Source organism: Sesamum indicum, linkage group LG12, assembly GCF_026168435.1.
Source record: "Sesamum indicum cultivar Baizhima isolate 11 linkage group LG12, ASM2616843v1, whole genome shotgun sequence".
Classification (NCBI taxonomy): Eukaryota; Viridiplantae; Streptophyta; class Magnoliopsida; order Lamiales; family Pedaliaceae; genus Sesamum; species Sesamum indicum.
This window is the reverse complement of record NC_142668.1, coordinates 16,605,780-16,633,478: the sequence shown is the minus strand read 5'-3', so window position 1 is coordinate 16,633,478 and position 27,699 is coordinate 16,605,780. Positions and strand designations below refer to the sequence as shown.

General features: G+C 37.2%; 4 protein-coding genes across 15 annotated transcripts; 3 read left to right on the top strand and 1 right to left on the bottom strand.

Annotated features, from left to right (window-relative positions):
* Positions 1-1,938: 1,938 nt before the first annotated feature.
* FES1 (Zinc finger C-x8-C-x5-C-x3-H type family protein) lies at positions 1,939-9,413 on the top strand. 4 transcript variants are annotated; one of them, XM_020698302.2, is made up of 7 exons: positions 1,939-2,282; positions 4,096-4,266; positions 4,427-4,640; positions 4,769-5,921; positions 6,021-6,233; positions 8,480-8,708; positions 8,844-9,413. In XM_020698302.2, the coding sequence occupies exons 1-5, from the start codon at positions 2,066-2,068 to the stop codon at positions 6,048-6,050; spliced, it is 1,785 nt and encodes a 594-aa protein (XP_020553961.1). In that variant the 5' UTR covers positions 1,939-2,065; the 3' UTR covers positions 6,051-6,233; positions 8,480-8,708; positions 8,844-9,413. The 4 variants fall into 4 exon arrangements, with proteins under 4 accessions (XP_020553961.1, XP_088732439.1, XP_020553962.1 ...); XM_088876313.1 differs by having other exon boundaries at positions 6,021-7,447; positions 7,603-8,708; XM_020698303.2 differs by lacking the exon at positions 6,021-6,233.
* Positions 9,414-10,934: 1,521 nt separating this feature from the next.
* Positions 10,935-11,965, top strand: DYL1 (dormancy-associated protein-like 1). Of its 2 annotated transcripts, XM_011098036.3 has the most exons (3): positions 10,938-11,104; positions 11,209-11,425; positions 11,550-11,965. In XM_011098036.3, exons 1-3 carry the CDS (start codon positions 10,999-11,001, stop codon positions 11,584-11,586), a joined length of 360 nt encoding a protein of 119 aa, XP_011096338.1. In that variant the 5' UTR covers positions 10,938-10,998; the 3' UTR covers positions 11,587-11,965. The 2 variants fall into 2 exon arrangements, with proteins under 2 accessions (XP_088732600.1, XP_011096338.1); XM_088876474.1 differs by lacking the exon at positions 11,550-11,965 and having other exon boundaries at positions 10,935-11,104; positions 11,209-11,535.
* A 1,209-nt stretch (positions 11,966-13,174) lies between these two features.
* On the bottom strand, positions 13,175-18,519 carry LOC105175559 (E3 ubiquitin-protein ligase). Of its 2 annotated transcripts, XR_848911.3 has the most exons (11): positions 18,232-18,519; positions 18,055-18,097; positions 16,433-16,491; positions 16,112-16,193; positions 15,911-16,031; positions 15,803-15,844; positions 14,976-15,497; positions 14,565-14,672; positions 14,269-14,463; positions 13,431-13,520; positions 13,175-13,340 (listed from the first exon to the last, which is right to left on the bottom strand). XR_848911.3 is itself a non-coding variant. In XM_011098035.3 (10 exons), exons 1-10 carry the CDS (start codon positions 18,365-18,367, stop codon positions 13,494-13,496), a joined length of 1,335 nt encoding a protein of 444 aa, XP_011096337.1. In that variant the 5' UTR covers positions 18,368-18,518; the 3' UTR covers positions 13,175-13,493. The 2 variants fall into 2 exon arrangements, 1 of the variants encoding a protein (XP_011096337.1); XM_011098035.3 differs by having other exon boundaries at positions 13,175-13,520; positions 18,232-18,518.
* Positions 18,520-19,580: 1,061 nt separating this feature from the next.
* Positions 19,581-27,093, top strand: LOC105175558 (uncharacterized). 7 transcript variants are annotated; one of them, XM_011098029.3, is made up of 7 exons: positions 19,582-19,792; positions 20,399-20,461; positions 20,573-20,689; positions 21,426-21,785; positions 21,871-22,129; positions 23,174-23,258; positions 26,731-27,093. In XM_011098029.3, exons 1-6 carry the CDS (start codon positions 19,730-19,732, stop codon positions 23,218-23,220), a joined length of 909 nt encoding a protein of 302 aa, XP_011096331.1. In that variant the 5' UTR covers positions 19,582-19,729; the 3' UTR covers positions 23,221-23,258; positions 26,731-27,093. The 7 variants fall into 7 exon arrangements, 1 of the variants encoding a protein (XP_011096331.1); XR_016063330.1 differs by having other exon boundaries at positions 19,584-19,792; positions 23,068-23,258; XR_016063326.1 differs by having other exon boundaries at positions 19,581-19,792; positions 21,871-23,258.
* Positions 27,094-27,699: the final 606 nt, after the last annotated feature.

The following is a 27,699-nucleotide window of genomic DNA, read 5'->3' as shown; positions in this document are numbered from 1 at the left end:
ATAGAGATTAACAAATTACTGCTATGGAGTTCAAGTAATAGTATTTTTGCACATGTAACTGTTGAGATAACGTTTCTCTTTTATCGAGGAAAAATGACCTCTTTTTATAGCACTTGCCCTCTACCAGGTGGGAGGGTTCGGTTCCCTTGGGACTAGGAAGAGAGTTTGTTGGAGAGTATACACTCTTGTCTTTGAGGGGGCCTCTCAACTTCCAGCTTGGATCCCTGACCGTTAAAGACTTATTGCATCCAGATAGGTATGACTTCTTCTAGAAATAAGGCTTCCCACATTCTCGAGGGGCGATTGAGATTGGTTTAAAAAACTCCCTAGATTCTTCAATATCCTTTGTGGAAGAAAAATTGTCTTTCATTCGAGCTGTCCGGCTAAAGCTTGACCACGTGCAGGGAAGACTTTCCAAGTGTCGATAGGGTAGCCACGCCTACAACCCCTTAGGTTGTCCACGAGCCTTTCTAGGCTTCTGTGCACTTTATTGCTTAAAAGACCTCCTCCTAAGCGTGGGGTTTGAGGTCCTTTTCTCTTGAGGCCGCATGTAGCATTGGATCCTTATTGTGCTTTCTTTCACGTTGGGCTCTTTTTTGGCCCTTGCATCTATAAATTTAGCATGTTGTAATCATATTTACGTTGATGTGCATGCAATACTAAGAGACCATTGAGTACTTTCCTTTTTTATTCTATTATGATAAATATAAAGAAAACCCGCAGTTATGCTGGTCGTACATCTCGTCAGGCTTATTCAAATATAATATTGAATCGAGAAGTAAATAACGCGTTGAGAAAATTATCGTAAATCTTGATTAATCACGAAATGTAGTTTATAGAAAATAAGACTTGTCTAAAAAGGAGTCGAGCAATATAAAACTATAAATACTTATAATAAATGCGGATAAAACATTGGAGCTTGAAATATGAAGCTCATTAAATTAAGTGAAAATCATATGAACGTGGGAACTACTCGTGCTACTACTATCCACGACGAAATTCATTTATAATGAAAGTTAATCATTGTATTCAAGTCATACAATACCCAATAAATTTAGTATATCATAATCATGTTTGCATAATTATGCATACAATATCAAGCCGTTGCCTTCCGCTTAGTAGGATGCTCTTGTTGCTAGTTTCTATGTAGGGAATTCTATGTCGATCGACGTGATGATAGCTCTATACTGAAAGTTGATGCAAGAAGTATCCTAGTTCAAATTTAAGCTTTGGATTTTGTGACAAATAAAGCATCCAAGTGGTGAATCTAAACAAAGGGAGGCTCTCATGTTTCACACTTCAAGAAAATCGATACAGGAAGTAGTCCGACTGCATTAATCTCGATAGTTACAGCCTCCCCTCTTTCCTATCGACTGCTCTTCATTGCACTACAACACATTTGCGTCAGTATGCATGCGATATAGAATTTTACGTATAATTTTTTATATCAAGTATGACAAAATAAAGAAAATAGTGATCCTAGTCGTAAATCTCATTGGTCATAAGACGTTGAAAAAACTATCATGAACGTTGTGCTCATTACCAGAGTTTACATAACACATTTGTCTGCATTGAAGTCAAACAATATAAACATAAAAAAACACTTGTAATAAACGCGGGTAAGGTATTTGTGCTTGAAACGTAAAACTAACAAAACTGCATGAAAATTAGACAAGAATTGAAACTACTTGACTATTCCACCACAACGTTGACGAATACAATCCATGCACGTACACGTGATTATTTTTATCCACCCTAATTTATACCTTATTTTTTATTTATCCAAAATAATAAAAGCATAATTATTTCATCAGTTATCTAATATTACGTATTTTTTTTGGGCAATGCATTCAAATTATATTGAAAAATAGTTGGACATTGTTTAATAAATTTTGACGTCCGCATTTCGGGTTACTAGTATAAATTAAACAAACGGGCTCAAACCAGGCACGCTGACGTCAAATTCACAGACCTACACTCTCACACTCGCACACAAATAGAGAAAGATCCCAAACATTCGTACAAAAGCCGCCGCAAAAGCTTTTTCTGCCGTTGTAAACCCCTAATGGCCTCGGTGATGCCGCCCCCGCCGCCGAAACCCTCTACTTCCGGTATCGACGATGGCGAGGATGAGATTGAGTACGAGGAAATCGAAGTAGAAGAGGAGGTTGAAGTCGAAGAAGAGGTAGGGGAAGAACTCGAAGGCGAAGATGTGGAAGAGGGCGGCGAGCATGAAATTGAAGAAGGCTTAACTCCAGCATGCGACGAAAAGCAAGGAACGGGTTAGTTTTTCATTATAAATTGTTCTGGGATTCGTTTCTTTTTTCTTTTCTTTTTTTTTTTTTTGGATTATCTTGATTCGATGCGTGTTTAATTATCGGGAATAATTTGGTTTACTATGGGTTACATTGCATATATACTTGGAATGCATCCGTGTTTTTTCGTTCCTGACGTCTATGCTCTTTGATCATTGAAACGTTTGTGCGTTTCGTTGGTAGGTCTTTCTGGACATTAATTTTTTTTTCAGTAAAAGTTTCTGATTATAGATTTATTCCACTGATTTTGCGGGTTAGACTGTATTTCGACGCACTTAAATTTCCGCTTAGTTTGATTCCCTCTAATTCAAAACAGAGAACTCATATATCATTATTGTTGTTCCTTGAGATAATAGTTTCATAAGTGTGTTAACAGTTGTTTGGATCCGTTCAGTTATATTTCATAAGGGTATTTATGTTGCTAAATTTGAAGACTGATGCAGAGTTTATTTTTCTCGTTCTCTGATTCTTTTCTGTTTTGTTTAATTTTGTATTTTCTTGTTAAGTGCTTGTGTTACCCTTCCATCCTTTATAAAATCGACAGAATTAAGAACACACATGTAATTTAGAAAATCATTTCCCAATGGCTGAAAGAAAGCATTGAGTGGCTTGCACACCTGACTATGTTCACCTTTTCATGATCTGTCAAAAAGAAGAGATATCATGAGCACATTGTGTTGCGACATTTTTATAAGTGCCAAAACCTTCAATTTCTCAAACAAGGACTCTTTTGTAGGATTATTAAATGATCAGAGAAGTATTTCCGTTGTATAAATGGACGTGCATGTGAAAATGTCATGTCATTATGTAGTTTCATGATTATGCATAGCTGGTCAAGTGTAAGGGAGGACTTTGGGTGAATCTAGTTTCCCGATCTTGAAGATCACATCTAGCGGGAGACGTATCATTCACATGACACGTCATGCTTGGCACTTGGCATTGAAGGGCCGCCTTTTAGCAATTGGTTGAAAGGAGAGGTCCCACTGAGGTGCTTTGTGTGTGATCCACGTTTCATACGGTATTTGAATTTGGCTTGTCACCGGATGAAATACATTTGTAAGAATATTAATTAAGATGCCCCTACCTTTCAACATTACCACATGCCATGTGCATCTCAGGAAGAAAGGGAATAGAAAAAGAGAAAACAGTAGTATCCGGGAAGAAAGAAGAAATAACAAAAAAGATGACGCTACCTGAAGAGGTGGAAGGAAAACATTACTGTTTGAGCAAAACTGGCATACATTAGGGTTTTTCCCATCAACCCTTTATTTTATAACCAGACCAGCCTTTTAAGGTTGGGGTTTAGCCACATGCCCGAGAGAAAGGCACCCTGGCGAACACCATCTCTAGACCAAGCGAAAGCCCAGAGCCATCTTCTAAAGATGTTGCTAGGCTCTCACCTTTGGTGCCATGTGCCATGGTGATTAACAGCGTGCCATTTATAACTAGACCAACGCCATTTAATGAAAATGTTTCAGATTTTAGCATTTGTGGTACTACTGTATAGGATTCTTTGCTGCCAATCTTGGCATAGTCTGAGCATTCGGATGTAGTTGGCTTGTTTAGAATAAAAGTTTGCACCTCACCTTACTTTAAATGGGTCATTAGAGAAATAGTTTCGTGTCTTTGTATTTGTATTTCTTAGCACTACAAAAGCATGGACGAAGCCAGTCTGTAAGCTCAGACAACTTCCACAATTCTTATCAATCTGAAGGTATTGAGATCTATGTCTGGTGCTGTCTGTTCAATATTTACCTTGTTTTCTTTCTTTGCCTTGTAGCTACTGTTCAAATGTTGGAGCCTGCGGGACATCCCAAACAAAAACAATCAGGTTCTGCGAGTCAAAGCATATCTATTTCAAACCCTCCAACAGGTATCCCCAAAATACAGACAAGTACTGGTGGTCTCAAAATTTCTGGGTCAAGTGAGAAAGAAGAATTACATGTCTATGGTGAGGTTTTCTAGTATTTAATGGTGTGGAGATATGAAGCTTTCCCTTGAGGAGAATTATAAAGATTTATGTTCATTTCATGTCACACTGTAGTCTCTGCCCTTTCTGTCATTTGACTGAGAATCAAAACTCTGAACTTATTATCATGGGGCTCTTGCAGGGGAAAGAACCTCTAGGGACAATGATCCAAAAGCTCCTTTTTATCAAATTGGAGAAGTGAATCGTGGGAGAAGAAGTCCTTTTATTGGCGATGTTAATACTGCATTAACTGGTGACGCTTCTAGCCAGAAGGATAATGCTATAAATTCTGTTACTACAGAAACTAATCACAGAGCTGCAGAACCTGTGGCCAAAATAATGCAAATGTCACCAAGGTTAAATTCTGTTCTAATTTCAAACGTCACACACTGAAATATTGATGCATAGAAATTCTAGTTTTTCTGGCAGCCTATTTCTTTCTTCCTAGCTGGAATTATGTCCTAATGGTAACTAGGTTTCTCAGGCTGCATGTCCCTCAGATACGGCTGAGGGATCCTTCCCCTAGTGCTGAATTTGACAGGGATAACAAAAAACTGAGAATTCCCTGCGAATTCTTTGCGAAGGGCTGGTGTATCCGGGGCAATTCCTGCCGATTTCTCCACATCGGAGATGGATCAGCAGTGGTGAAGACAACCAAAGGCACATACGAAGGAAATTTCTCCGGTTCCTCTGTTGCATCGCATGACAATCACCATAATACTAGAATTTCTGCTTTTGGATCAACATTACAGGAAATGATTGGTAAGGAAAGTGATATAGAACACAAGGGTCCCAGGTCCACAGAGTTGTCCCATTCTCATTCTAGGCCTCCTTTATCTTTTGGTTCACCCTCTTGGAACACCAGTGCCCTTGGGACCCAGAACCTTTTGAAGAGCGGTGTAGAGCGCCATGCATCAGTATCCTCTTCCTTTAAAAGAAGCATTTCATCTGTTTCTGGTTCTGAATCAGAAAGGCTGTCAGAGAACCATGTCTTCAAGGATACTGATCTGGCCAAATATACATCTAAGATATCTTATGATTGGGAGCCATCTGCTCCTTTTCGCCCATCCCATGCTATAACTCGAAATTTGTTATTGAAAAAAAATCTATATAACCCCATACGTGATAGCATTGAGCACACAGGTGTCAAAGATGGGCAGGTGAAATTGTCAAGTTCCGACCAAGGATCAAATAAGAATGTAGATGTGCCATCAAACAGTTCGCGAGAAGAGAAGCTCTTGAATTCTGTTCATATTGAGGGTACTGTGAAAGATAATATATTTCTTTTGAGTTCTGACAATAAACTGAATGATAATACAAGGGACAAGGCAGAACTGAAAGTTGATGGGTCTGACAACAACAATGAAGCTGATGTTGATCTCAAGGGAGCTGATCAGTTGCAAAGTGAATCAAAAGCTTTCAAGTATTTCCAATCTGCACTTATCGAATTTGTTAAAGAATTGGTGAAACCAACTTGGCGTGAGGGCCTTATGAGCAAGGATGCCCATAAATTAATTGTTAAGAAGGCTGTAGACAAGGTTCTTAGCACATTACAGCCCAACCAAATCCCTAGCACCGGTGAATCAGTCAACTTATATCTGTCTTCATCCAAGCCCAAGCTTGCCAAGCTAGTTGAGGTTAGTCTCTTCACTGAATGCATGATAAATATTCAGAGTGAATTCTGTTGGTATCAATACGATCCTTCTCTTTTTAATATCTGGTCATTACCATTGCAGGGATACATTGATAAGTATGGGAAATCTTGAGATTGCTGAATGATTAGTCTTTGAACCATTTCCTATACCTTGAAAAGGAAAGTTTTGAACCCTATTCTGCGGGCACTTATTTTCCTTTATTTGGATCACAGCTAAGACACAGGCTGGCAAAACTATAAATGCTTTTTTTTCGACTTTTCTATTGATTCGCTTTGGAGATGCTTATTGATTAATGTGAGTTTCTGGAGCAAATTTTGGTGAATTAAATTGCATAAGTAGCTGCAATATTTGTGTGCTAACGCATTAGAGGCAACTATGTTGGTGCATGATGGTACAAGTTTTTGCCTGCATCTTTACTATAGGAGCCTTAGTAATTTCGACTCTTGATGAATGTTTTCTATTGAAGTTCTTGTGTCATCTGAACCTGATACAATTGGATTTTGGGGGGTCAATGGGTGGTGGAACCACTCTGCCCCTATTCTTTAATGGCCACTAGTGGACATGGATGCGTTGCACCCGAGCCACTGTAGAATCACACGTTAGCCTAGAGATCCTCATGGGTGGCTTATTAATAGTTGGCTGCAAATGATTATCTTGATTTCTGGTGGTGAAATAATAAGATGTAGCTCATCTAATGCAATTCACATATCTGTATGGGGATATTGCATTTCTTGGAATGGGATGGGATTCTTTATTCTAAATCCTATAATACTTAAACGTACATATGCGTACGAGTTATATTATATATTTTATTTAAAAAAGAATTTGTATGCATATACGTAAATTGTATTAGGAGACGCACTAAGATTTACAATAGAAAATCCAGACCCCTCAGCAATATGGCTTACTTGTAGTGTTAACTGTAAGTGATGTGCGAACCTACAAGTGGCAGTAGATTTTGTTGACTGTTTTAGCTGTAGGCAAAAGTTCTTGATCCGTATATGAGATGTAGAATCCCTGTATATATATGAATCTGATTCTGTTCGCTTACGGCTTTACAAAGACACTCAAAATTGAATAATACTTTTAAGGATAAAATGCTTCTTAGAATATTTCATATGTCCTTAACCCGTATGGGATAGGTGCAGTTTGGACATTGTCTACTGCGAATCCTAAACAAACGAAATTGATGTATCATCTAGGAATGATAGAATATCTTTCTGCTGGCGCATGCAAGGATACTAGTGCGGGTCTCGAATAATAACTCCCACTACCACTTAGTATTACTAGATCTCGAGTCAGACATCTAGCTCTGACGTCCATCATCATGAATGATAGCTGATCAAATGATAATTAATCATATTCTTCAGAAAAAGGTCTTCACTGGATTAGTTCATTGTATCGAGACCCACTATCATTTGAGGGATTGCTTACGGGTTTAGCATATGGGTCCACCCACATATAAACCCCCCAGTCCCTTGAGCGGCAGCTTGCGGTTGTTGGGATAGGTCTATATTAATCTGCCTATTCACTAATCTCATGTCCGTAAGCAGATTAATATAGACATATCCCAACAACCGTACGGTCCCTTGAGCGGCAGCTTACGGTTGTTAGGATAGGTTTATATTAATCTGCGTACGGACGCTTACGATTGTTGGGATAGGTCTATATTAATCTGCTTACGGACATGAGATTAGTGGATAGGCATTCATACAATAAATGATTTCTTTATTGCATGCTGTTGATTACAAGAATTGAGGATGATAGATGAATGAATAGAAAACCGAAGCACATTTCAAGTGTTGAGAAAAGTTGCTACAGAAGTCATGTGATTTTAATCAATCCGGCAAAACAACCTTATTTAATAGTAGGTGCTAATTAGATGCAGTTATGTGATCATTATATAAATCGTAGTTATTTATAGTTGTTCGACATAGATATTTGATATTGTTATCTACTTATAAAAGATAAATGATATTTGATCGTTTTCACTTAAAAAAAAGGGTGTGAATTCAACAAATAGAAATTAATGACGAGTTGAAAATGTTCTTTTTGAATTTGTAACCAGGTCAGAAAGAAGGAAAATTTTATAGCTTCCCCTTGGTTTTTTGTTGTTGGCTGTTAGATAGATACGGAGATAGTGTGGAATGAACACGCTTATCAATAATTGGTATTGTCAAAGATCATTGTATTTAAAGTGTCTATCAACAATTCAAGTTGCATGACAACATATTTTAGGAGCTGAGGGATTTATCAGGTTTTGTTTTGAATTTCATGTAATAACATGTGCTGGTGGATGTGTAGCCGTATGTCTTTCGGGAGTAAGTTCTAGGTTATGGTACGTTCCATAGAAATAAGAAGGAACATAAGAAGGGTGTTCTGCATGAGCTCTTATTGACTTGCATAAAGTTCCGGATGCACAATATTGAATGACTGATGTAACTAATTGAAGAGAAATCTTAAATATCGTACTGATAAGATGTTCTGAATTCTTCTAACATATTGCCTGCTAGAAAAGCCCTAACCTCAGTAATTTGCAGATGTGATCTTACCTGGATATGCCGGAACAGTTCGGCCAGACAAGGCATGAGCAGTTGCAAACTCGATCAATACAATGATGAAATGAAGAGAACGAGGGCTGGTATTTTGCAGTTTCTTCATTGCAATATATTTGTGTTCACTGGCCGGTTTGGTTCGAGGGTGCGACAATCTCTGCATGGGGTGGCAAATGACGAGAATAATTTTTGGCCTAAACTTTTTCGCCCTGCGGTGCGCTTCTCCTTTGCTATCCTTTTAACTTCAGAATTTTGCTTACCGTATGAACTTCTTGGATTTGTTGTCCTCCTGTGGTCTGGAACTGGTGACAACAAATCAGCTAAACCTATTTGCTTTGGATATGAACAGGTTTTTGCTGCAAGTTGACCGTCCGGAAGCTTTTTCCCCGCAGGAAAGTGGTTTGGGCTCCCAATTATGGAGCTGGCGTTGGAACGGCTGAATTCGAATTCCTGCTCTTGTTGACGCATTCCTGGACTTCCTTTTCCACGAGTTGTGGGAAGCAAATGCTCTGAAGGGCGTATTGAGTGCTGGTCTTGAATGCACACAAGGCCTGTAAAGGAAAGAGAATCACTTGAGGTAAAATCTGCACAAACAACTGGAGACATTTTCTTTGGCACGTTAGATTGAGGCATTTTGCTGCAGATACGCTTGCTAGATTTCTGAGCTTTTCTATATGCGTAGCTTAGGAACAGAGTCCATATGCTATTTATATCTCTTAATTTTGGCTTGTTCTAAGATTGTAATTGTATGTATTTATGTATGTACATTTCTCGTCCGGCAATTCTAGTTTCAGGTCCTCTGTCAATTTTGTGTAGTTTTCTCATTTCTCCTGTACATACGATTTCTTTTGTCCCATCCGAGGACATTATGTAAAACAACTGTTGGTTAGAGTGAAATATGATTCTTGATTTTTACGTACTGATTTCAGCTATCACTGTCACAACAACGACTTTTAGTTTTTGTGCAGAATTAAGTCTGCAGATTAATAACAGGTGATAAATTCAAGAAATTGGTGTGAAGTTGCATTACAGATTATTGTACGCTAGTTGAATTTGCGAAACAGGTTTTATTGGCGTCTGTATCATTAAACTGAAAACTGGTGAGTATGGTATAGATGACCGAATGGCCACGAGAAGTTTCTCGTGTTACCCAAAACGAGAAGGTGGGGAGGGGGGGGGTGATTAAAATACTAGTTGAATTCGAGAATCTGGGATACTCCGAATCATACTTGGAATTGACTTGCATTATTGCCGCATCTGATTAAACCCACTTACCGTGTCATTTTCTCTAGTGAAATAAAGCCAAGAAGCCGATTTTGTGAAGGTGAATGTTCCGAGGCAAACTATTTAGCAAATTTCAGTGAAAACATTCCCTGTGGGCCTCCTGATTTTTCATATTTATAGCCGTCCTTGTGAAATTACGTCTGAAGCCTAAGGTTGCCGTCAAGAAAACAATACATTAGATTAGACCAATCAAGAAAACCGGGGGACAACGATTCAATTGGTAGTAAGATCAACTCAGGTGCATTTTAATTTTTCTGGCGATAAAAGTTCCATATTTATTCCGAGTACCGTATTCAACATCCCATAGTGAATTAACGAAGCAAATCAGGTAAAGAAAAAAAATCTAATATGCATGACATAAAAATAGATTAAATATAAATTATATCATATCAGTATAAGTAATTTCACAACCCGTGCACGTCAAAATTCTCCAACGATGCTGGGTTAGATTAATGCTATATGCAATCAAATTATTGGTGAAGAAGAAAAATTTGGTATCTTGGCCTAATAGAGGTGGGTAAGACAACCCACTACAGAAACGAACTCTAGTCCATTGCATACGCAAAGCAATTGCATGTCTATGGTGTAGAGTGAAAAATCAGAAAAAGTACGCAAAAAAAAAAAGCCGCGATCGCCTGTGATTAGTTATACCCATTTTCGCTATAGCTAAGCTCACTCCTAATGGTCCTGATTCTGATATGGACACAACCCCACATGAACTACACCCATTATTGCATTTTTACAATCAATTAAATCACATCATTATTTAATTAAAATCCCTTTTTCAAAGATTGCATTACTTTTTCAAGATTGAAATTTTAATGTAAGAATTTCACTTCCCCCAGAAAAAAAAAAAGGGACAAAACCAGACACTTGCACAAAGACCCTTCACAATCTCACATCCCATGTATTATTATCTCAGGTCCCATTTTACTCGGTCTTCACTTTCATCCTTATCCACATTCATTTCCTCTTCTTCCACTCTCACTTTCCCTATGACCCCCACCCTCTTCAATTACTTACTTCCACCCTATTATGCTGGAAGTAGAAGTACTCAACTTGGAAATATCAATCTTGAAAATTTCTTCTGGAGAAACTATAGGAGATATTTCAGCACCGACACCAGATTTTTGTATTTATAAATACAAATCCAGGTGCATGGGCAACTACCAACTTCATACACACTTCACTCAAGAAGAGTAAAAACAAAAGAGAAGAAAATGGTGCTGCTTGATCAGCTTTGGGATGATGTCGTCGCCGGGCCTCAGCCCGAACGCGGCCTCAAACACCTCAAGAAGGTTTTCACCACGCCCTTGGACGTCAAAGGTCAGTCTTTTCTTTTCCTTTCTTAATTACTTGAATGCAGATAGACACACACAACACACGATGCGTATGCATGCGTACGTACTATGTTTTTTGGGGGTGGATAGATGGAGGAGAGGGTAGTATGGGAAAGTACCAGAGGTCTCAGTCGATGCCGAGTAGTCCAACGACGCCCGGTACCCCGACTTCTCCGACCGCGGCGGCCGCGCGTAGGGATAACGTGTGGCGGAGCGTGTTCAACCCTGGGAGCAACCTGGCCACCAAGAACGTCGGCTCTGAGTACTTCGACAAGCCGCAGCCCAATTCCCCTACTGTCTACGACTGGTATGCGTTTGATCTGATATCTCCTCCAGATCGATTTTACACAAAAATACATCTCTTCTCAGCTTGTCACAAGTAGAGGTACGTAGGTAGGTACTAATTATATGGATTGCATGGGCCGGGGCAGGCTTTACAGCGGGGATACCAGGAGCCGACACCGCTGAAGAACACGTGTTAGACTCACCGGCGGTTGCATGTGCATAGTGTCTTGGGTACTCGGCGTGTGGCCAGTGCACCAGCTAGCTATATAGCTGCAGTTGCAATGATTTTGGTTTCGTCTGATAAGTAACTAGGTTATGTTGGGTGGCTCTATCATCATCCTTGTGAAAGCTTACGCAATTCGGCGGTCACTTCTTGTCTGCCATGGACGGTGCAGATCATCACCCATGCTGTCTTTATCGTTTTCTTATTTATATATATATGCACCAAATAAATGGGATGTAAATTTAAGTTTTAGTATGGACGACTCCTAAATAGGAATCGCTATTTAAACTTAATTCATTCTTCTATTTGTTAATAAATTAATAATAATTGTTGAGACCATTAGATAATTGTTTTTCTCCAAATTCTTCTTCTTCCACTCAAATTATGTTCAATCATGTTATATTATGTGTGTTATTTTATTTATTTTGTAATTAATAATTATATATCAATTATCCAGACCAGTTTTTTTACTGACTGCAAAGTAACGAGAAAATACGGACAGTTCAACCATTTAAACTCCAAGATCTCTTAGGTGCGGGGTAGAATTTTTTCTCTTTTTTCCCCCCCACGAATTGTTTAAATTTGATTTTAATTTTTAAATTGGGTTTAAGATAGGAATTTAATTGAGTCTAGTATCAATTAAATTGAATTAGCTGATATTTTAGTATATAATGTTGATTTTTTAACTAGCACAGTTAAGTTTCAAGCGAATTTTCAGTTTTATCAGACCAGAAAAGTGTGTCCAAATGATGTGCTAATAACTGAAGGGTCGAATTTATACAAACTTGTAACAACTATTTATGAACATCTGTTTTAAAAAGATAAAAATAAAAAGATGCATTGCATATACTATTAATTACTAAACTAGTGTATAATTAACCGGTGTACGGAATAAATGTATTTTTTATCCTCAAATATAGTTACCAATGCGATTTTGATCCTCAGACAATTTAAGATTGCATTAGTTACTATAGTTGAAAATTTTAAATGCATTTATCCACCAATATACAGTAAAAAATACTGTTAAATGAAGATCGAATATCAACTATGTAGTTTCGGTTCTTATCGATCTCTAATGCCCTCTATCTGGACCCAACTCTACCACACACCACTCCTTTTGGAAAGATAATGCTGCGCAGGAAAACAAACTTCGACCGCAGTTTTTCCTTTGAGATATGAATTGGGGGCTTTTCCTATAGTACGTATGCAGAACGAAAAGGAATCATCAAAAGAAGCATGAATATTGATCTGATGGAGGTCCTCAATTTCAAACAAACATGACTAAGAGCAGCATCTAGGACCATTTCCTCTTGAAAGATGAAAATTCTGTATTACTCTGATCGCAGATAGAGCAGAAGAACAGAATCCCAATGTTTGTTAAACAGAAGCTACTATACTTATCTTGGGATCATAAGATGGTATATTATGAACAGATTCTAAGAGAATGAATGTTAAGGAAAAACACTGGCAACATGGAGTCAAAATTAAAAATGGAAGGACCAGCTTCTCTGGGAAATAACATTTAGATTAGGTATCAGGTCGCATATATAACAGGAACAACAGCTCTTTTCCATGCCATCAGTATAATTGCATAAACACAAATATTTGACATTTTCAAAACTCTACATACAAAGGCCTATACCAATATATAAAGCTATCGAATGCGAAGCCATCATAGAGGAACATTTGACCAGCTCTCCTAGTATCTAGTTGCCTGTATAAAAACTTTTAACTTGTAAAACCACTAAAATTCAAAATATACATGAATATGTTTAAAATATACTCCAGCAAATTTCATTCCTACATCATAGTTAGCAGCTTCTTTCAACATGAAGACATCAGCTCCACCTCGCCAGTTTCCTTAGCCTTACGCCTTTTGGCGGTATGCTAAAACCTGAACAAAGAGAATTCGAAAACAATGACAGTTTACTTTATATGCATGACTGGTGAATAACCTGATTTATTACCGAACAACTGTACAAACAAATCAAACAGCATTGAGACTATTGATAAAAACACAGGCATAGTACACCTCGATCCAATTACTTGTTACAGCTACGACAAGATATAAGAGCGTTAGTGGGTTACACTACATAGTCCAGAGAAGAAAACAGGCATGTCTCGCACTGGCATATTTTCATGGCTGCTGGTGGGGATAAAGGAGCCAACTGACATAGCTGCTTAAGAGTTTTCAAACGAAAAGTTGAATTTTAAAAGTTCGGTTCCTTTCCGCAGCTACTGGCCACTTCACTTGCAAGGTGGAGGCTGTTACATTCAAGCACTGGACTGGACTGTTTGCCGCACACAAGTCACATGCATAATAATATGCTTATGGAACAGTTACCAAACTGCCCAGGCATTTCTTCAACAGGGATGAAAGATAGATGCTAAGGTCATAAAGTGAAGTACTAACATCATCCTGCATAATCCAATGTTCTATACCCAAGTTGGGCTGCTATCCACATGGGCAGCATCGAAGCCCACGTACAGCTTAAAGTTTAACCCCCTATACCCCAACCCCCACAAAACAAAAAACAGAAAACAATAAGATAAACAATTAAAAGCTTATATGTATAAAAAGGCAAAATGGGGACCAGGATAATCTGTTTAATTTTTTGCACATCACAGTGAATCAATCTTACCAGATTTTGCTGAGTGAAACTGGCATGAATTTCCCCCAATGTCTGATGCTCACTCAACAGCTGCAACTCATGTTCGCAAGGGTTTAAGATGACAAGTTGGTTTTTGAAACTCAAAGGGTTGTTTACAGGATGAAAATCTTTTACTATTAGTATCTCAATTTCACCAACTTCCATGGATGTCTGCATAGCCACGTACTGCAAGAGAATTTGGATTTGAGCCATTGAGGATTCGTACATTACTTAATAGTTCGGAATAAAAAATAGAAGATCAAGAACTACAATGTTTGTGAAAATACCTGGCATAAGTGTCTTACTGATGATCTGGGGCTGCAGCAGAGATAAGGACGCTTCAGGCTGGGTATTTTCTCCTCAAGCAATGAAACAAGTGTGAGACTGATTTTCAACTGAAACGAGAAGATGAAACCCTTAAGTTACCTTGCAGAAAAAAGGGCAAATACTCTAATCAGATAATCTCACAAACTCAAATGTCCAGTTCAGTCAGCAACACGCAAGCGACTGAAGTTGTTCAACTGTCCGGAGGTTTCAAGATTTGCTTATATATCAAATCAAACCTCTCCCCAACCCCCTCGCCACCCCCAACCCCCCAGCCCATCACTATTAGAAAACCAATTCCATATTAAAGATAGACAAACAAAGTCAGGGTCAAATTTCCAATATTGAATGGAAATCTATTCTACAAATACCACCTCATCATTTTCATTTGAACATCGCAGATGATCTATTAACTTAGAGAGTCGGTTATTCCGGGAAAGTTTGCCGCCCGCCCAACTGAGACCGCCATGTCGGGTGTTACTACGCATTCCGCCTCTTCCCCAGGCAAGAATTTCTGTACCTGCAATAAGGCCAACAGAAGCACCAAGTAATTCTCTGTTGGCCTCTGAATCATTATCATCACAACCTCCATCTCCATTGGCTCCTGATGATTGCTGTGAAGTCCGACCTCCTCCCCATCTTTTATATCTCTTTGATTTGACTTCCGGAGAGCGCTCATCAGCGGACGACGTGTCTTTGCTACCATCATTCCCATTCGCTCCTTCCTCTTCATCAGATCCTTGGTGTTCAGGAACTCGATGGTTTCTCCGACCTCTCAAATTTCGATAGTTGCCCTGTCTCCTAACAAATGCCGCTGCTGTGACTCTGGCTGATGTACGTTTCTTCCCCAGTGCCTCTGCTTGACGACGAAAAGTCTGAGCAATTGAAGCTTGGATCTGTTACAGAACATAAACTTAAGCAGATGGAATATGGTTGTAGCAACTCAGAGATAGAAATGCCGGCATGCAATTCATGAATCATCCTATTGCAGCAGAAAAAAGAACACAACTGGTCCTCCCAGCCAAAAGAATGGACCCAAGGGAAGCTTGTGATTGATCACATTGCAGAGAGTGAGGGAGATGAGCTTTTCTAGCACTAACACATGCAGCACATTGATTGAAACATAGAACTCTGAACAACCATTAAGATTACACTGCATGATAGCTGCAGAAAGAATGAGACTAAACTTGAGAAACATCACCTGCTTATTACGAGCCTTCTCCTCTTCATGGAAAGCCAGTTCCTGCAGTGCCAATAGAACGGTTATTGATGAAGCAAAATAAAGTTAATAATACCCAATAACTACTACCTCTTCCTCGTATTTATCAATGTCGGGATACAAAGCAGCAATCAGGGCATCATAGTTTGGATCATCTCGCAAAGAACGGCGACTAGCACAATGTGTGCGGCAAGCCGGACATTCGTTATTCCTGCATTCAAGTCAATACTAAAATTAAAAGGCAAGATATAAGTAGTTGCTAGTCAATATATAAGAAGCACAAGAAAGTACCCTAGCCGCATGGATTTGTCAATGCATTCTCTGCAGAAACGATGTAAACATTCCATGACTGTCCTTGTCTTCCTAATGATACCTGTTCATGGTATATTTTCAATAGCAAGGCATCACACACAGGCTAGAAGCAAAGAGAAAGACAAGTTGCAACCTAAAGGACTTCCTCTTGTTTATTTCTAAACACATTATCATTTTACAAAATAATGAAACAACCAATAACAAGATGCAGATCTGATTGTAGCTTCTAACTACATGTACTTTTGTTGCATGAAGTTGTTATGTATGTGACTTTGACAAACTAAAATTAGAGAATCATACCTAAACATATTGGACACTGGACTTCCTTGCGTATCTCTGCCAACTTCACAACAATAAATCTGGAATTCAACAACATCATCTCTTAGAGTAATTCATACAAAATTTTAAGTGCAAAAATGGCCAAATTTGAAAGAACATATGCATCTAGTCTTTCTTTGCCTCACTGTTGGCCTTAGCTATCAATGTGAATGCAAAACAGAAATGAAGTGAATCACTCTATAGAGGTGCAGAAAAGAGTTCAGTTCTTCAGAAGGAAAAAATATCTCAAGATAATACACTTGCACTTCTCGTTATCACAAATATATTTTCTGCAACATTGTGGCACTTCTAGGTTTTGGCTGGTCATGATGCTCTTTTCATTGAGGTCTTCATTCATTGGACTAATACATTGTCTCTCCGCTCCAGCTCATAAATTGCTAATTTGAAGTATTAGTCAATATCTTGGACATGAATCATTCTTAACAAAATATTAGTATGTCATCTATGTCAATGCCCCCACAATGTGATTACTATAACCATCATAAACAGAGACACAGAGTTCCCTAAGCACAAAATATCAAAACCACTGCCCACATGCTGCATTAAAGTTGTCAAAGTTTACAGCCCACATAGAGGGATATTAAATATTCTCTACATCCTGGGTGTCAAAAGTATTATATTCTTATTAATCAATTCTACCCAATGGCCCAACTCTTTATCACGTTGTCCACATGGAAGAAAGCCGCCCTTTACCAGTCAACTACATGCATGGCAACCCAGAGCGGCCATCTCCATCAAATCAGATGAATAGTAGTTTAAACTGAAAGTGGCCAACTTTTGGAAACAGAAGCCACATGTGATTGCACAAAAGACCTAACTGATCTCAAAATTTTGCTGCCTCCACTCCTTAACAAGAAGCCAATATAGGTGGATATTTTCATATGCTGTATCAACATTCTAAGGTTGTGGCAACAATGGTTTGTGTAAATATCATGGCAATGATATTAGTATTGGGAAGTCAACTATCACGGTGCCACTACAAGTAAATGCAAAAAGCAAGAGCACAAGCACCTTATTAGGCCACATGTGAAAGAACTACGTAACTATGAAAAAGAGATTCAAATATCGATATAAAAATGCTAAAGACACTAGCAACACCAGCACAACTTTCATGTAACTACGCCTCACAACTTAATCCAAGTACAGATAGCATAATTCTGGGTCACTTCTATATAGACCACGCATGATCTAACATACAATGATCAAGTAATGAAAGGGGAGAAGCACATCCATCAGAAAATTCCAAAATCAAGGTTCATCGGCCTTCAACAGGAAATCAAAAAGCACTACAGATCTAAGTGTCTAATAATTCAAGAATAAGCCCAAAACTAGTCTTCAATGAAACTTAAGTAAACAAATTATATGGCAAACAAAACATGCAGATCTCAAGCTATACCTGCTCATACAAACATCAACCCGCGCCAAAATGCGCAGCATTAGCGAGCGGGTCAGAAATTTAACACAAATACATACTGTCAGTTATATGTATGCCTGAGAATTCGTACGTGAATGTGTGCGTCACCGTGTGTGTGTCTGTGTGCGTATGTAGAAGTATGGGCAGGAAGAGATAGAAATAGACGTACTCGTCTTTTTCTCCATCGCTAGAGTAAGGACTCTCATCCGAATCTGAGAAGCAAAAATACGTACAATAATAAATAATAAAAAATTCAGATGAAAATGCTGACCAAAACTCGAAATTACTGTAACCAAAATAACGCATGTGGGTAGACGTGTACATGAATACGCATTCAAGCACGTACCGCAGTCGTCGTCGGTTTCTTTATGGTTGTTCTCCTCGCTGCCTTGCTGTGAATCATCGGGTTTTTCTTCCTCGTGCGGTGGCGAAGGAGAACGAGGTGGAGTGGTGGTTTCGAGGGGACGCTTTTGGGCGGGCATTGACTTGACTAGGCGGTTGAGGAGCTGGGCGTCGGTGGCGGAACCGGTGGCGGTGGTAGAGGTGGTGGAGAGACGGAGTCAGCGAAGAAAGGGAGGCAATTGAGTGTCGCTTCGTTCTGGTGCTTGTAGAAATAGAATGAATATGTATTTTGTTTCTGTGTGAATTGGGCTAAGGTTACCTCCGGTTTTGTCCTGTCCAGTATTCTCCAATTTCGAGTGGGTGGTCCCATGAAGGATAATATGGGCGTTCACGATTTGCGTGTTTAGATTAGCACTTTCAACCGGTGGAATTTGGAAATGTGATGTGGCATTTGCATTGTTTAATCCAAATTTTGTAGAAAAATAGGCTTTTTATGAGGATAACTTTTTTGAATAATTTTGAACGGTTAATGATTTAGAAGAATATAAATCAAATAAATTTCATTTAAAATTTAAAACATTAAAGTACTTAATAAATTAGACAAAACCGATAGAAGTATTAATATATATTTAAATTAAATATTTTATATTTACTTAATTTTTATTTATCTCTCTTCTTTCTGTCATCTTCTCCATCGCCGACGGTGATGAAAATGGAAAAGCTTGTCCTCGTTGGAATCGTCTCGATGAGAGGAGTCGAACAGTGGCAGTCTCAGGCCGTGATGCGTCCATATGGTGGCGTATCAATGGCAAGAAACTTCACGACATAAATGAATTTAAATTATTTTATAGTTGAGATTAATATATGTCCACAATTTGCAGTAAATTCATATGTTTATAAATGTTAGCATTACATTGATCTAACTATCATCTTACATTGTTGAACCACATGGGTTAATCGGACCATCAAAATTTAGATCAAACCGTTAGATATGATCAAACTTATAGAAAAATACACTTGGTAAAGTTTTAGACATATTGAATATACGGATGTCAATATATTGTATTTGGAACATAAGAGTAATCATTCAAGTCGGTGTCTCGTAGAATCAGGCCATGTGATTTTAAATCAAATCGTCCGATATGATCTAATGTACATAGTCTTATATATATTTAAATTTAGTATGAATCGCATACCCAAATTTTAAAATATCGTAATTATTGATTAAATTTTTTGATCACATTATATATATATAATAAAATAATAATTAAAATAATTAAAGTTGTTATTAGAATTTGTACGCCTTAGTTAGTGAAATAGCAACTTTTAGTCTTCTAGCCGTTGAGAGTGTAGTCGTGAAACTGCTTCTTCCTTCTTCCTTCTTCTCTCTATGTATCATTTGGTGAGATACTGGGGAAATCGATTTCTTGAATCATGGAGTTAAAAACTTCTTTCCTCTTCTTCTTCTTCTTGACACTTTTTCTTTTACCAAGAATTGTTGAATGCAAGAATTCAATGAGTCCCAGAGGACGAATTCAACTGGAAATCGAAAGATCAAGATTCAGGTATATACGTGGCTGGTGTTTTTGGTGTTTCTTGAAAATGTTCCGTTAACCGCTGCGTGTTGTTTTGAATTTTTTCTTGAAGTTTTGCGTGGAGATTCCACTCTTTGGCTTTTAATTCCTTATAATATTCGCGTCTTGCTTTTCATGGAGGTCTCGAATATGAACCCACTTTCTTGTTTTTAGTTCTGTTATGTAGGGTTTGCAATTGCGAGTACATTGTGCCGCATGGTTTCTTGGTCTGATGAAATAACCGGTTCCCTTTTTTTGTTTAGTTTTTTTTCCCCATGTTTTCTTGTGGAGACGTTAAATCTTGGAAATATCCACAAACGAATTGGTGTTGTTTACAAGAGTTTACGCCATTATCTCTAATTTCCTTTGAAAGGATGTTCACTGTCGTTTCTGCTTTTCATTTCCCTGTTTTCATGGATGTGTTTTTCTATTATTTTCATCTTTGGTTAAAGAAAACTTTGCGGTCGACAAATTGTTGTGAATTAGATATGGTTCTTTTTTCTCTTTTTGGTTGCAGTGAATTAAATATGATATTGCTGGCGCCTCGTGGTTCTATTACAAAAATGAAGGAAATATTCTAGTATTTTCTATTGTCAGGCTCCAGTGCCTCTAGAACTTCTGGGAAAAATGAAGAAGATGGCACTTTCATTGTATCCCCAGGTGACTAATTACCTTAGTTTATATTTTTCAATCATCATTGTTAACAACATAATGATTTATTGACATGCTAATTCTAGAGCTGATAACAATGATACTAATACTGGTTACCAGAATCCATTGGTGGGGAATGGCACGCTGCCGTTCCATTCCTTCAATGGTTCATCCGTTTCTAGTAATGGGTGCTGGTCGAAGCATCGCAATGATGTGAGCTACAATCAGCTGCAGAAGGTATAAGCGTGTAAATGTATTCTTTACTTTGATTAAAATTGTTCGTACAAGAAAAATAATGGTTGTTCGTGGTATTTTCAATTGGATTGTTAAGAGTTTAATTTGGATCTTGCGCGTAAAAAATGTTATAGAGTTGAAATCTTAAGATTGTAACTGCATTGGAAGTCATTCCTATAACATTTGGACAAATCCAATTTAGTTCATCATGCGGAATTTAAATAGAAGTAGTTTTATTTTGTTATGTGTTTTGTTGATCTCGTGGGAAATCAGTTCTAGAAGGAATGCCCGTCCAAACCCTGTGTGATTCTATTAATCTGGTGCTGTGGAATTTGGAAGGTAGACAAATTTTGTAGCTAGAGTCTATTAATTTACACGAGCGGATTAAATTAGCATGTTCTCTGCAGCAGTGTGCATATCTGGAACTTTGCTATTCTGGTAGTCTGCCTGATCATTGAATAGCTCTCCCGCTAATACACAGGCACCACTTACACAAGTACATGCTAAGTTTTCAGTAGTAGGCAGCTCTGCGTTATATTAACATTTATCACTTATTACATTCTCATATCCTTGACCTGCTTCCTCTAGTATGTTCAGAATACGACATTATTTTTATTAGCTATTGAACCAGAAATCAAATAGGATTTGTTAAGTATTGATCAATGGCAAGCCTCTTTCTTAGTTTGCAAGTTAAGTTAAACTTGATTAGTTATGGAAGGTGTTTCTGATTTTCCTGCAGTTTTGGTGTGAGCTGACACCACAAGCTCGAAGGAATCTTCTTAGGATAGATAAGCAAACACTCTTTGAGCACGCTCGGAAGAACATGTATTTTTCTAGGTGCAATGGTTTGTTGCTTGAAGGTTTTTTTCAGATTGTCATGTATGGGAAGTCTCTACAGCAGGATGCAGCCGGTGGCCGCTACAGTGCGAGAGCAACAGACAATCAAAGTGATGGAGACCTGTGTATGGCAAATGAACGCCAAGATGATGCTCAAGATCCATCTGTCCATCCATGGGGTGGATTGACTGCGGTCAGGGATGGGACACTCACGCTCTTGGATTGCTATCTTTACTCAAAGTCTTTAAAGGGGTTTCAAACTGTAAATCTCTTTTTTGTGCTACTGATTCTCTGTGCTTATAATTTCTTCATGAGCACATTTAGTTTACATGCTTCTTGTGAATCAGGTGTTTGACAGTGCTTGTGCAAGGGAAAGGGAACGTGAATTGCTTTATCTAGATGCATGTGGGGGAGGTGGACGAGGATGGATAAACCAAGGAATTGCAGGATATGGTAGAGGTCATGGAACAAGAGAAACATGTGCTCTTCATACTGCCAGATTGTCTGTGGAGACTTTGGTGGACTTCTGGTCTGCGCTTGGGGAGGAGACTCGACACTCTCTTCTAAGAATGAAAGAAAAGATTTTATTGAAAGGCTCATGTATAGGTATGTTATGGTGTTTTCTGGCATTTCCTTTTTGTTTTTTTGGTTTATTTCAGTCTAGATTGATGTCAGCACGTATAAAGGTTATTTTACCTTATCATTACAGCCCAGTCTTGGTCGGTTTTGAATTGGTTTCTTTATTGTTTATTTTTATTTATCTAAAGTTAAATTTGTCACATAAGAAGCAACATTTTTTTTGGCGTAGGACTGCCTTTTAGGTTGTTTTACTCCTTAAGGAAGATAAAGTTTGTTTAGCTCAACAGAAGGCATTCGCTGTTCAAATTTTTGCAGACTTCATTTGTTAACAACATAATGATTTATTGACATGCTAAATCACCCACTACATGTATCTGATTCATAATGTGTGAAATCTGAAAGCCAATTTACAATTGAATTGTACATTTTGCACTTGTTCTTGCAGTCATGTATGTGACGTTTTGCCAAGTTCACTTATTCTTAATGCTAATCAATGGTTAGGCTAGCACTAAAACCATGTTCTATGGGCCGACTGCCATTGATTGTGGATGAAGTTGGCTCTAGGCAAATTTGTTAGATTATATATAGCTCTCGAAGTGATTTTATGGTTGAAGAATTTCAGTCCTCCACCTGTGATTTTCATGGTCATCGAGGTCTTGTTTTCTATGTACTTGATTACATTGACATGTTTGCTAGCCTTCTCTCTTATTGATGACCTAATGCTTCTAGCTCTTATATGAATATTTGGTGATTGTGTTCTTTTTTTAAACTGGTGGCGAGGCCGTGTATTGTTTTGTAATCTTGGTGTTTGGTTGATCTTCCCACGATTGGGATGGGAAAGAATAGAAGTTTTAACAAAATATAACTGCTGGTCTTTAATGGTTCCATGTTTATCTTTGCGATTGTAAATGGTACAACAATTTCTTTCTATGTCCAAGGCTAATTTTTACAGAATGGCTCAACAGACTGTTTGAGTTTGAATTAGTTGAGGATTCCCTTGTTTTGGAGAACGATGGACAATCATGTTTCTCTTCGGATTTGCTGCATTAGAGCGCCTGATAATGTTCGCAGGATGCAGAAACTTTCTCCTCATGGGACATTGCTGGGAAGCCGATTAGCACCATTATCCACTTATGGGCCATCTAAAACATTAAAGGTAAGAGAAACATCACTTTGCATCACCTAATCTGATAACAACTAGTAGCTGCACAACTGCCACAAATAATGATTCTGTAGTTTCTTCTTTTGTTTTTCTTCTTTTAATCTTGAAGAACAATTTTTATTGGTAGTATTGGAGAAATTACCTTATGAATGTGCTTAATTTGTTTGATTGGTATTTAGATAGAAAATCTGTTCGCCTAACATTGAACCTAAGTAATATTATTCCGTTCTCTGTTTTCACTGGGCACGTACTGTGGTAAAAAAATAACGGAAATGCTCTCGTCTGTCTATCGAATATTAGATGTTGATTTTTCATAGAAAGAAATCTGCACTTCTTGAAATTCGATAATTTCCGACTCTTTGTTGCAAGATGTTTACTTTTAATGTTTCTTTTCTAAAGTTCGAAAACTCACAGCAAACTGCAAACCCAAGTTCGGTGAGTTTTATCTTCAACTACTTAAAGCAAAAATCAAACAACCATTGTCTATATTGTATGTTGAGTTTGTCAATTATACCATGGTGATGGTCTTAACTACTCGAAGGTAATGGGAACTCATGTAGTGACAGCTTGACTTTAATCAACATATGTGTCACTTTCTGAGCCATAAGTAAGTTTTTATTTCCTACTATTATCCTTGTTACCATCAGTTTCAGCCCATCTCCTAACTTTGTATGTGTGTGTATATATATTAGACTGTAAGGGCCATTTGTATATTGTCTTTCAGTTTGAGTTTAAAAATCTGGCCGAATTGACGGGCCAACAAAGCATACTTTTTTATGTGCATCTTGACACGTTTCTTGATCGTGAAGTACTTTTGCCATGTTGTTTATGCCTTTCGACTGGAGAATGCTATGAGTAATGATTTCAGTCACAGGCGGACACTGTGGCACCCAATGACTTTCATATCTCAGTTTCTTTACAATTTTGTCTTAATGCATAGTATATGATATGAAGGCAATATCTGTTCTTTTTTTTTTTTTTTTTTCGGCGAGTATAGCATGCAATTACAGAAGGCTATCAACTTACATGAGAAATTGTTTTTCAGTACTATGTGTAACATGCATTCATTCGATTGTATAAGTGAAGCATGTTAGTGAGTATAGGTGATCTACGCTCGTTTATTAGAAGGCTGGGGGTTGGAGTCTAAACTTGGTTTGTCAATTTTGTGCGAACTAAAGTAATCTCATATTCTTAAGAATTGTGTGGGAATCAAAAGGATTGAGTAGGAAATTTAAATACTAAACTGAAACACACATGGGCTACAAAAAGTATGTATTTTGACAATATTTAGAGCTTAATGGTGGCCGGTGTGGCTATATGTTTCTCTTTCTATTTTTCTAACTGAAAGGTAAGTCATGTTTTCTATTCATTCTTCTCTGTCAATTTCTTTGCCATATTTGAAAGTCAAGATAAAGGTGAAAAACCATTGCTTTTATACTTTGTAAACTTCAAAACCTAAAGCTCTGTCTGGTTTCTGTGAAAAGCTCAACGTTATCATCGTTGTAATTTGGAAGAGATAGGAATTGCAATTTTTGGGGCATATTAGAATACGAGGATGCAAGTGTAGAGTTGAGTGTTAAATTGAAGAACGAACCTCCATTTGTTTTTGTAAATTTATCTTGGTTTATTCGTTGTGTTGGGTTTTGTTCATGGGCTTGCGTGGGAGTTTTTTGATGTCATTTATTTATCGTTTTGTATAATTATGCACAAGCATCATGTTTATTCATGTTGTTGACATCTTCGACTTTGCAGGTGTATCACATAAAATTTTGTTGGAAAATCTTTATTGTTCAATCATGTACTGTCTTATTTGTGAACTTTGATAATGGAACACTATATCAAAATATAGGATGGTTGTCTACATGCCAAGTACGTCTTTGTCAATATTATATAATTTGCAAAATTGTGAAACGATTTTAAAGAACATAGAATTTTGGTAACTATAATAGTCTCATACATGAGAAATCATATGATTTGCATTTGAGGAATTAACTATAGTCTATATTTCACAAATTTGTTTTGTCTTGTCAAATGCTTTTGTTTTTTAAAATAGTGAATTTACTACAAGCTTTCTACTTGCATATGCATGAATTTTGTCCAATTGCTAGTATGAAAAAATGTTTTTCCACCATCAACTCTTTTGTTTTGTCTTATCAAATGCTTTTGTTTTTTAAAATAGTGAATTTACTACAAGCTTTCTACTTGCATATGCATGAATTTTGTCCAATTGCTAGTATGAAAAAATGTTCTTCCACCATCAACTCTTTTGTTTTCAAATCAGCAAGAGATTAGATTGCACAATTTATTTAATTTTTTTTAAAAAATTTCTATATATTTGTATCTATAAATATATAAATAATTAAGTATAAAATCTATGTAATAATTCTTTTTCCTTAAGTGCATGATATGGTCGCATATTTAGACCTCCAAGAAAAACTATATATTATTTTTGTTGTAATGAAACTAAATATGAATAGCTTTTATAATTGTAAAAAGTACTTCAAAATCATTCGTTTGATTGAATGGACGAAATGTCACATTTGTATTAAATGTTTTATAAGTTTTTGAAGACGCTAATTAACAAGAGACATTATTAACTCTATTAACATTTGCCAGTATAAATATACACCTATTTGAAAAATAAATGAATTAAATTGGCATGTAGACAACCGTTCAATATTTTAGTATATGATGTTTTATTATTGATATTTACAAGTAAAATAAGTTGTGGTTTGTACAATAACGATTTTCTAGCAAACTTTGTTGTGGGGCACTTGCAAACTTCATCTGTCAATAACATGAATAAATATTGTGTTGTGTAAAATTTGTACAAAATTTTAAATTTATGACAACGAAAAATTTCTAAAAAGGCAAATCTTGGAACATAACTTAACACAAGAATAATTGAGAATAAATTTGCAACATCAGTGGAGAATTGTTCTCCAATTTAGGCTTCAACTCTCCAACTTGCGTCCGCAGTATTCTCTAAGGCCTCAAAAGATTGTATTCCCAGTCTTTCTAGATTATAATAGCGAGAACGTAGAGCTTTAATAATAGAAATCGGGGGACTTTTGGTTTTTAAAGTTTACAAAGGGAAAATGCAATGGCGTTAAACTTTACTTGATTTTCAGATATGAGAAAAAAATTGACATAGAGGAAACAAATAGGAACTTGGACTTATTATTCAGTAAGAAAAGTGAGAGAGAAATGTGTAGTTACATAGGTTATCATTTGGTTTTAAATGTTGTCAAGGTGCATCCTTTGAGCCGGCCAACGTGTGTTTAGTTTAGTATTTAAGTTTCTTACAATAATCTTTTGAACGTCCACACAACTCTTAGGAACATGAGGTTATTCAAGTAAGCACATATTGCAAACCAAATAAAGACTCTAAACACCTCAGCCTTCATGGACGAGTATGTAGAGAGATTGCATGTTTTTCTCATTCTTTTCTTTTTGATTTTTACAGGCTGACATTAGATCGAAAGATTGCAATTGGAAGTCGACATACTTGAAGGGAATGGCTTTCCGTACAACACCTAACACTATCGAAGACGATCTCAAGTTCTCAACACAAGAGCTTTTCCTAATTGTACGCACCAGTATCCACCTGATGAGTTCAAGTGATTCTGAATACGAGGCTCTCGAGGACAAATGAGGAGTCTTGCCTACTGTAAATTAGAATTTTCTGTTAGTATTTTAGCTTTTCTGGTATTAAAAGTTAGGCGCCTTAGAATTTTGAAGTCATAGTCAGAAAGATGTAAAAGGAAGGTTTCTCCAAGAAAATGCAATGCCACGTTGCTGGTTGAGATGAAATTTTAATTTCGCATAATTTTCGTCTATTTCCTCTTAATTTTCTCTATTCTTTCCACCTTCTTTTCGTCACTGTACCACACTGGCAACGTCCTCCCCTTTGAAACCACACATATACATGAACTTCTCATCTCCAAAAATATATGAAATACTGAGAGTTACAAGGAGTGAGTTCGTGTAACAAAGTCCACATGTCGTAGAATAAGTGAGAAATACCTAAAGAATTCTGTGTTTTCCCTCTTTTTAGAGCATATGAGTTTGATTCTGATCAGAACGTCTATTCTCACGTTTGTGATCTTGTTTTCGGTTTCTATACCAAAACAGAAGAAAGTATGTATTTCAATCATCTTCCTCCAAATTTGGTACAGTAGATATACGTCACATCTTGGCCTCAAACAAATGGGTGTTAAAAACTGCTTTCTTGCATCAAAATTTGGATGAACAAATATACATGAGTCAACCTTTTGGTGTTGTTAATAACAAAAAATTCAGATTATGTGTGCTTACTGAAAAAATCACTTTATGGATTAAAACAGTTTCCTAGACAATGGAATAAGAAGTAATTCATTCTTCAAAAATTCCAAAATAGCGCCTATGATCCTTGTCTGTACTTTAAATCCGATAA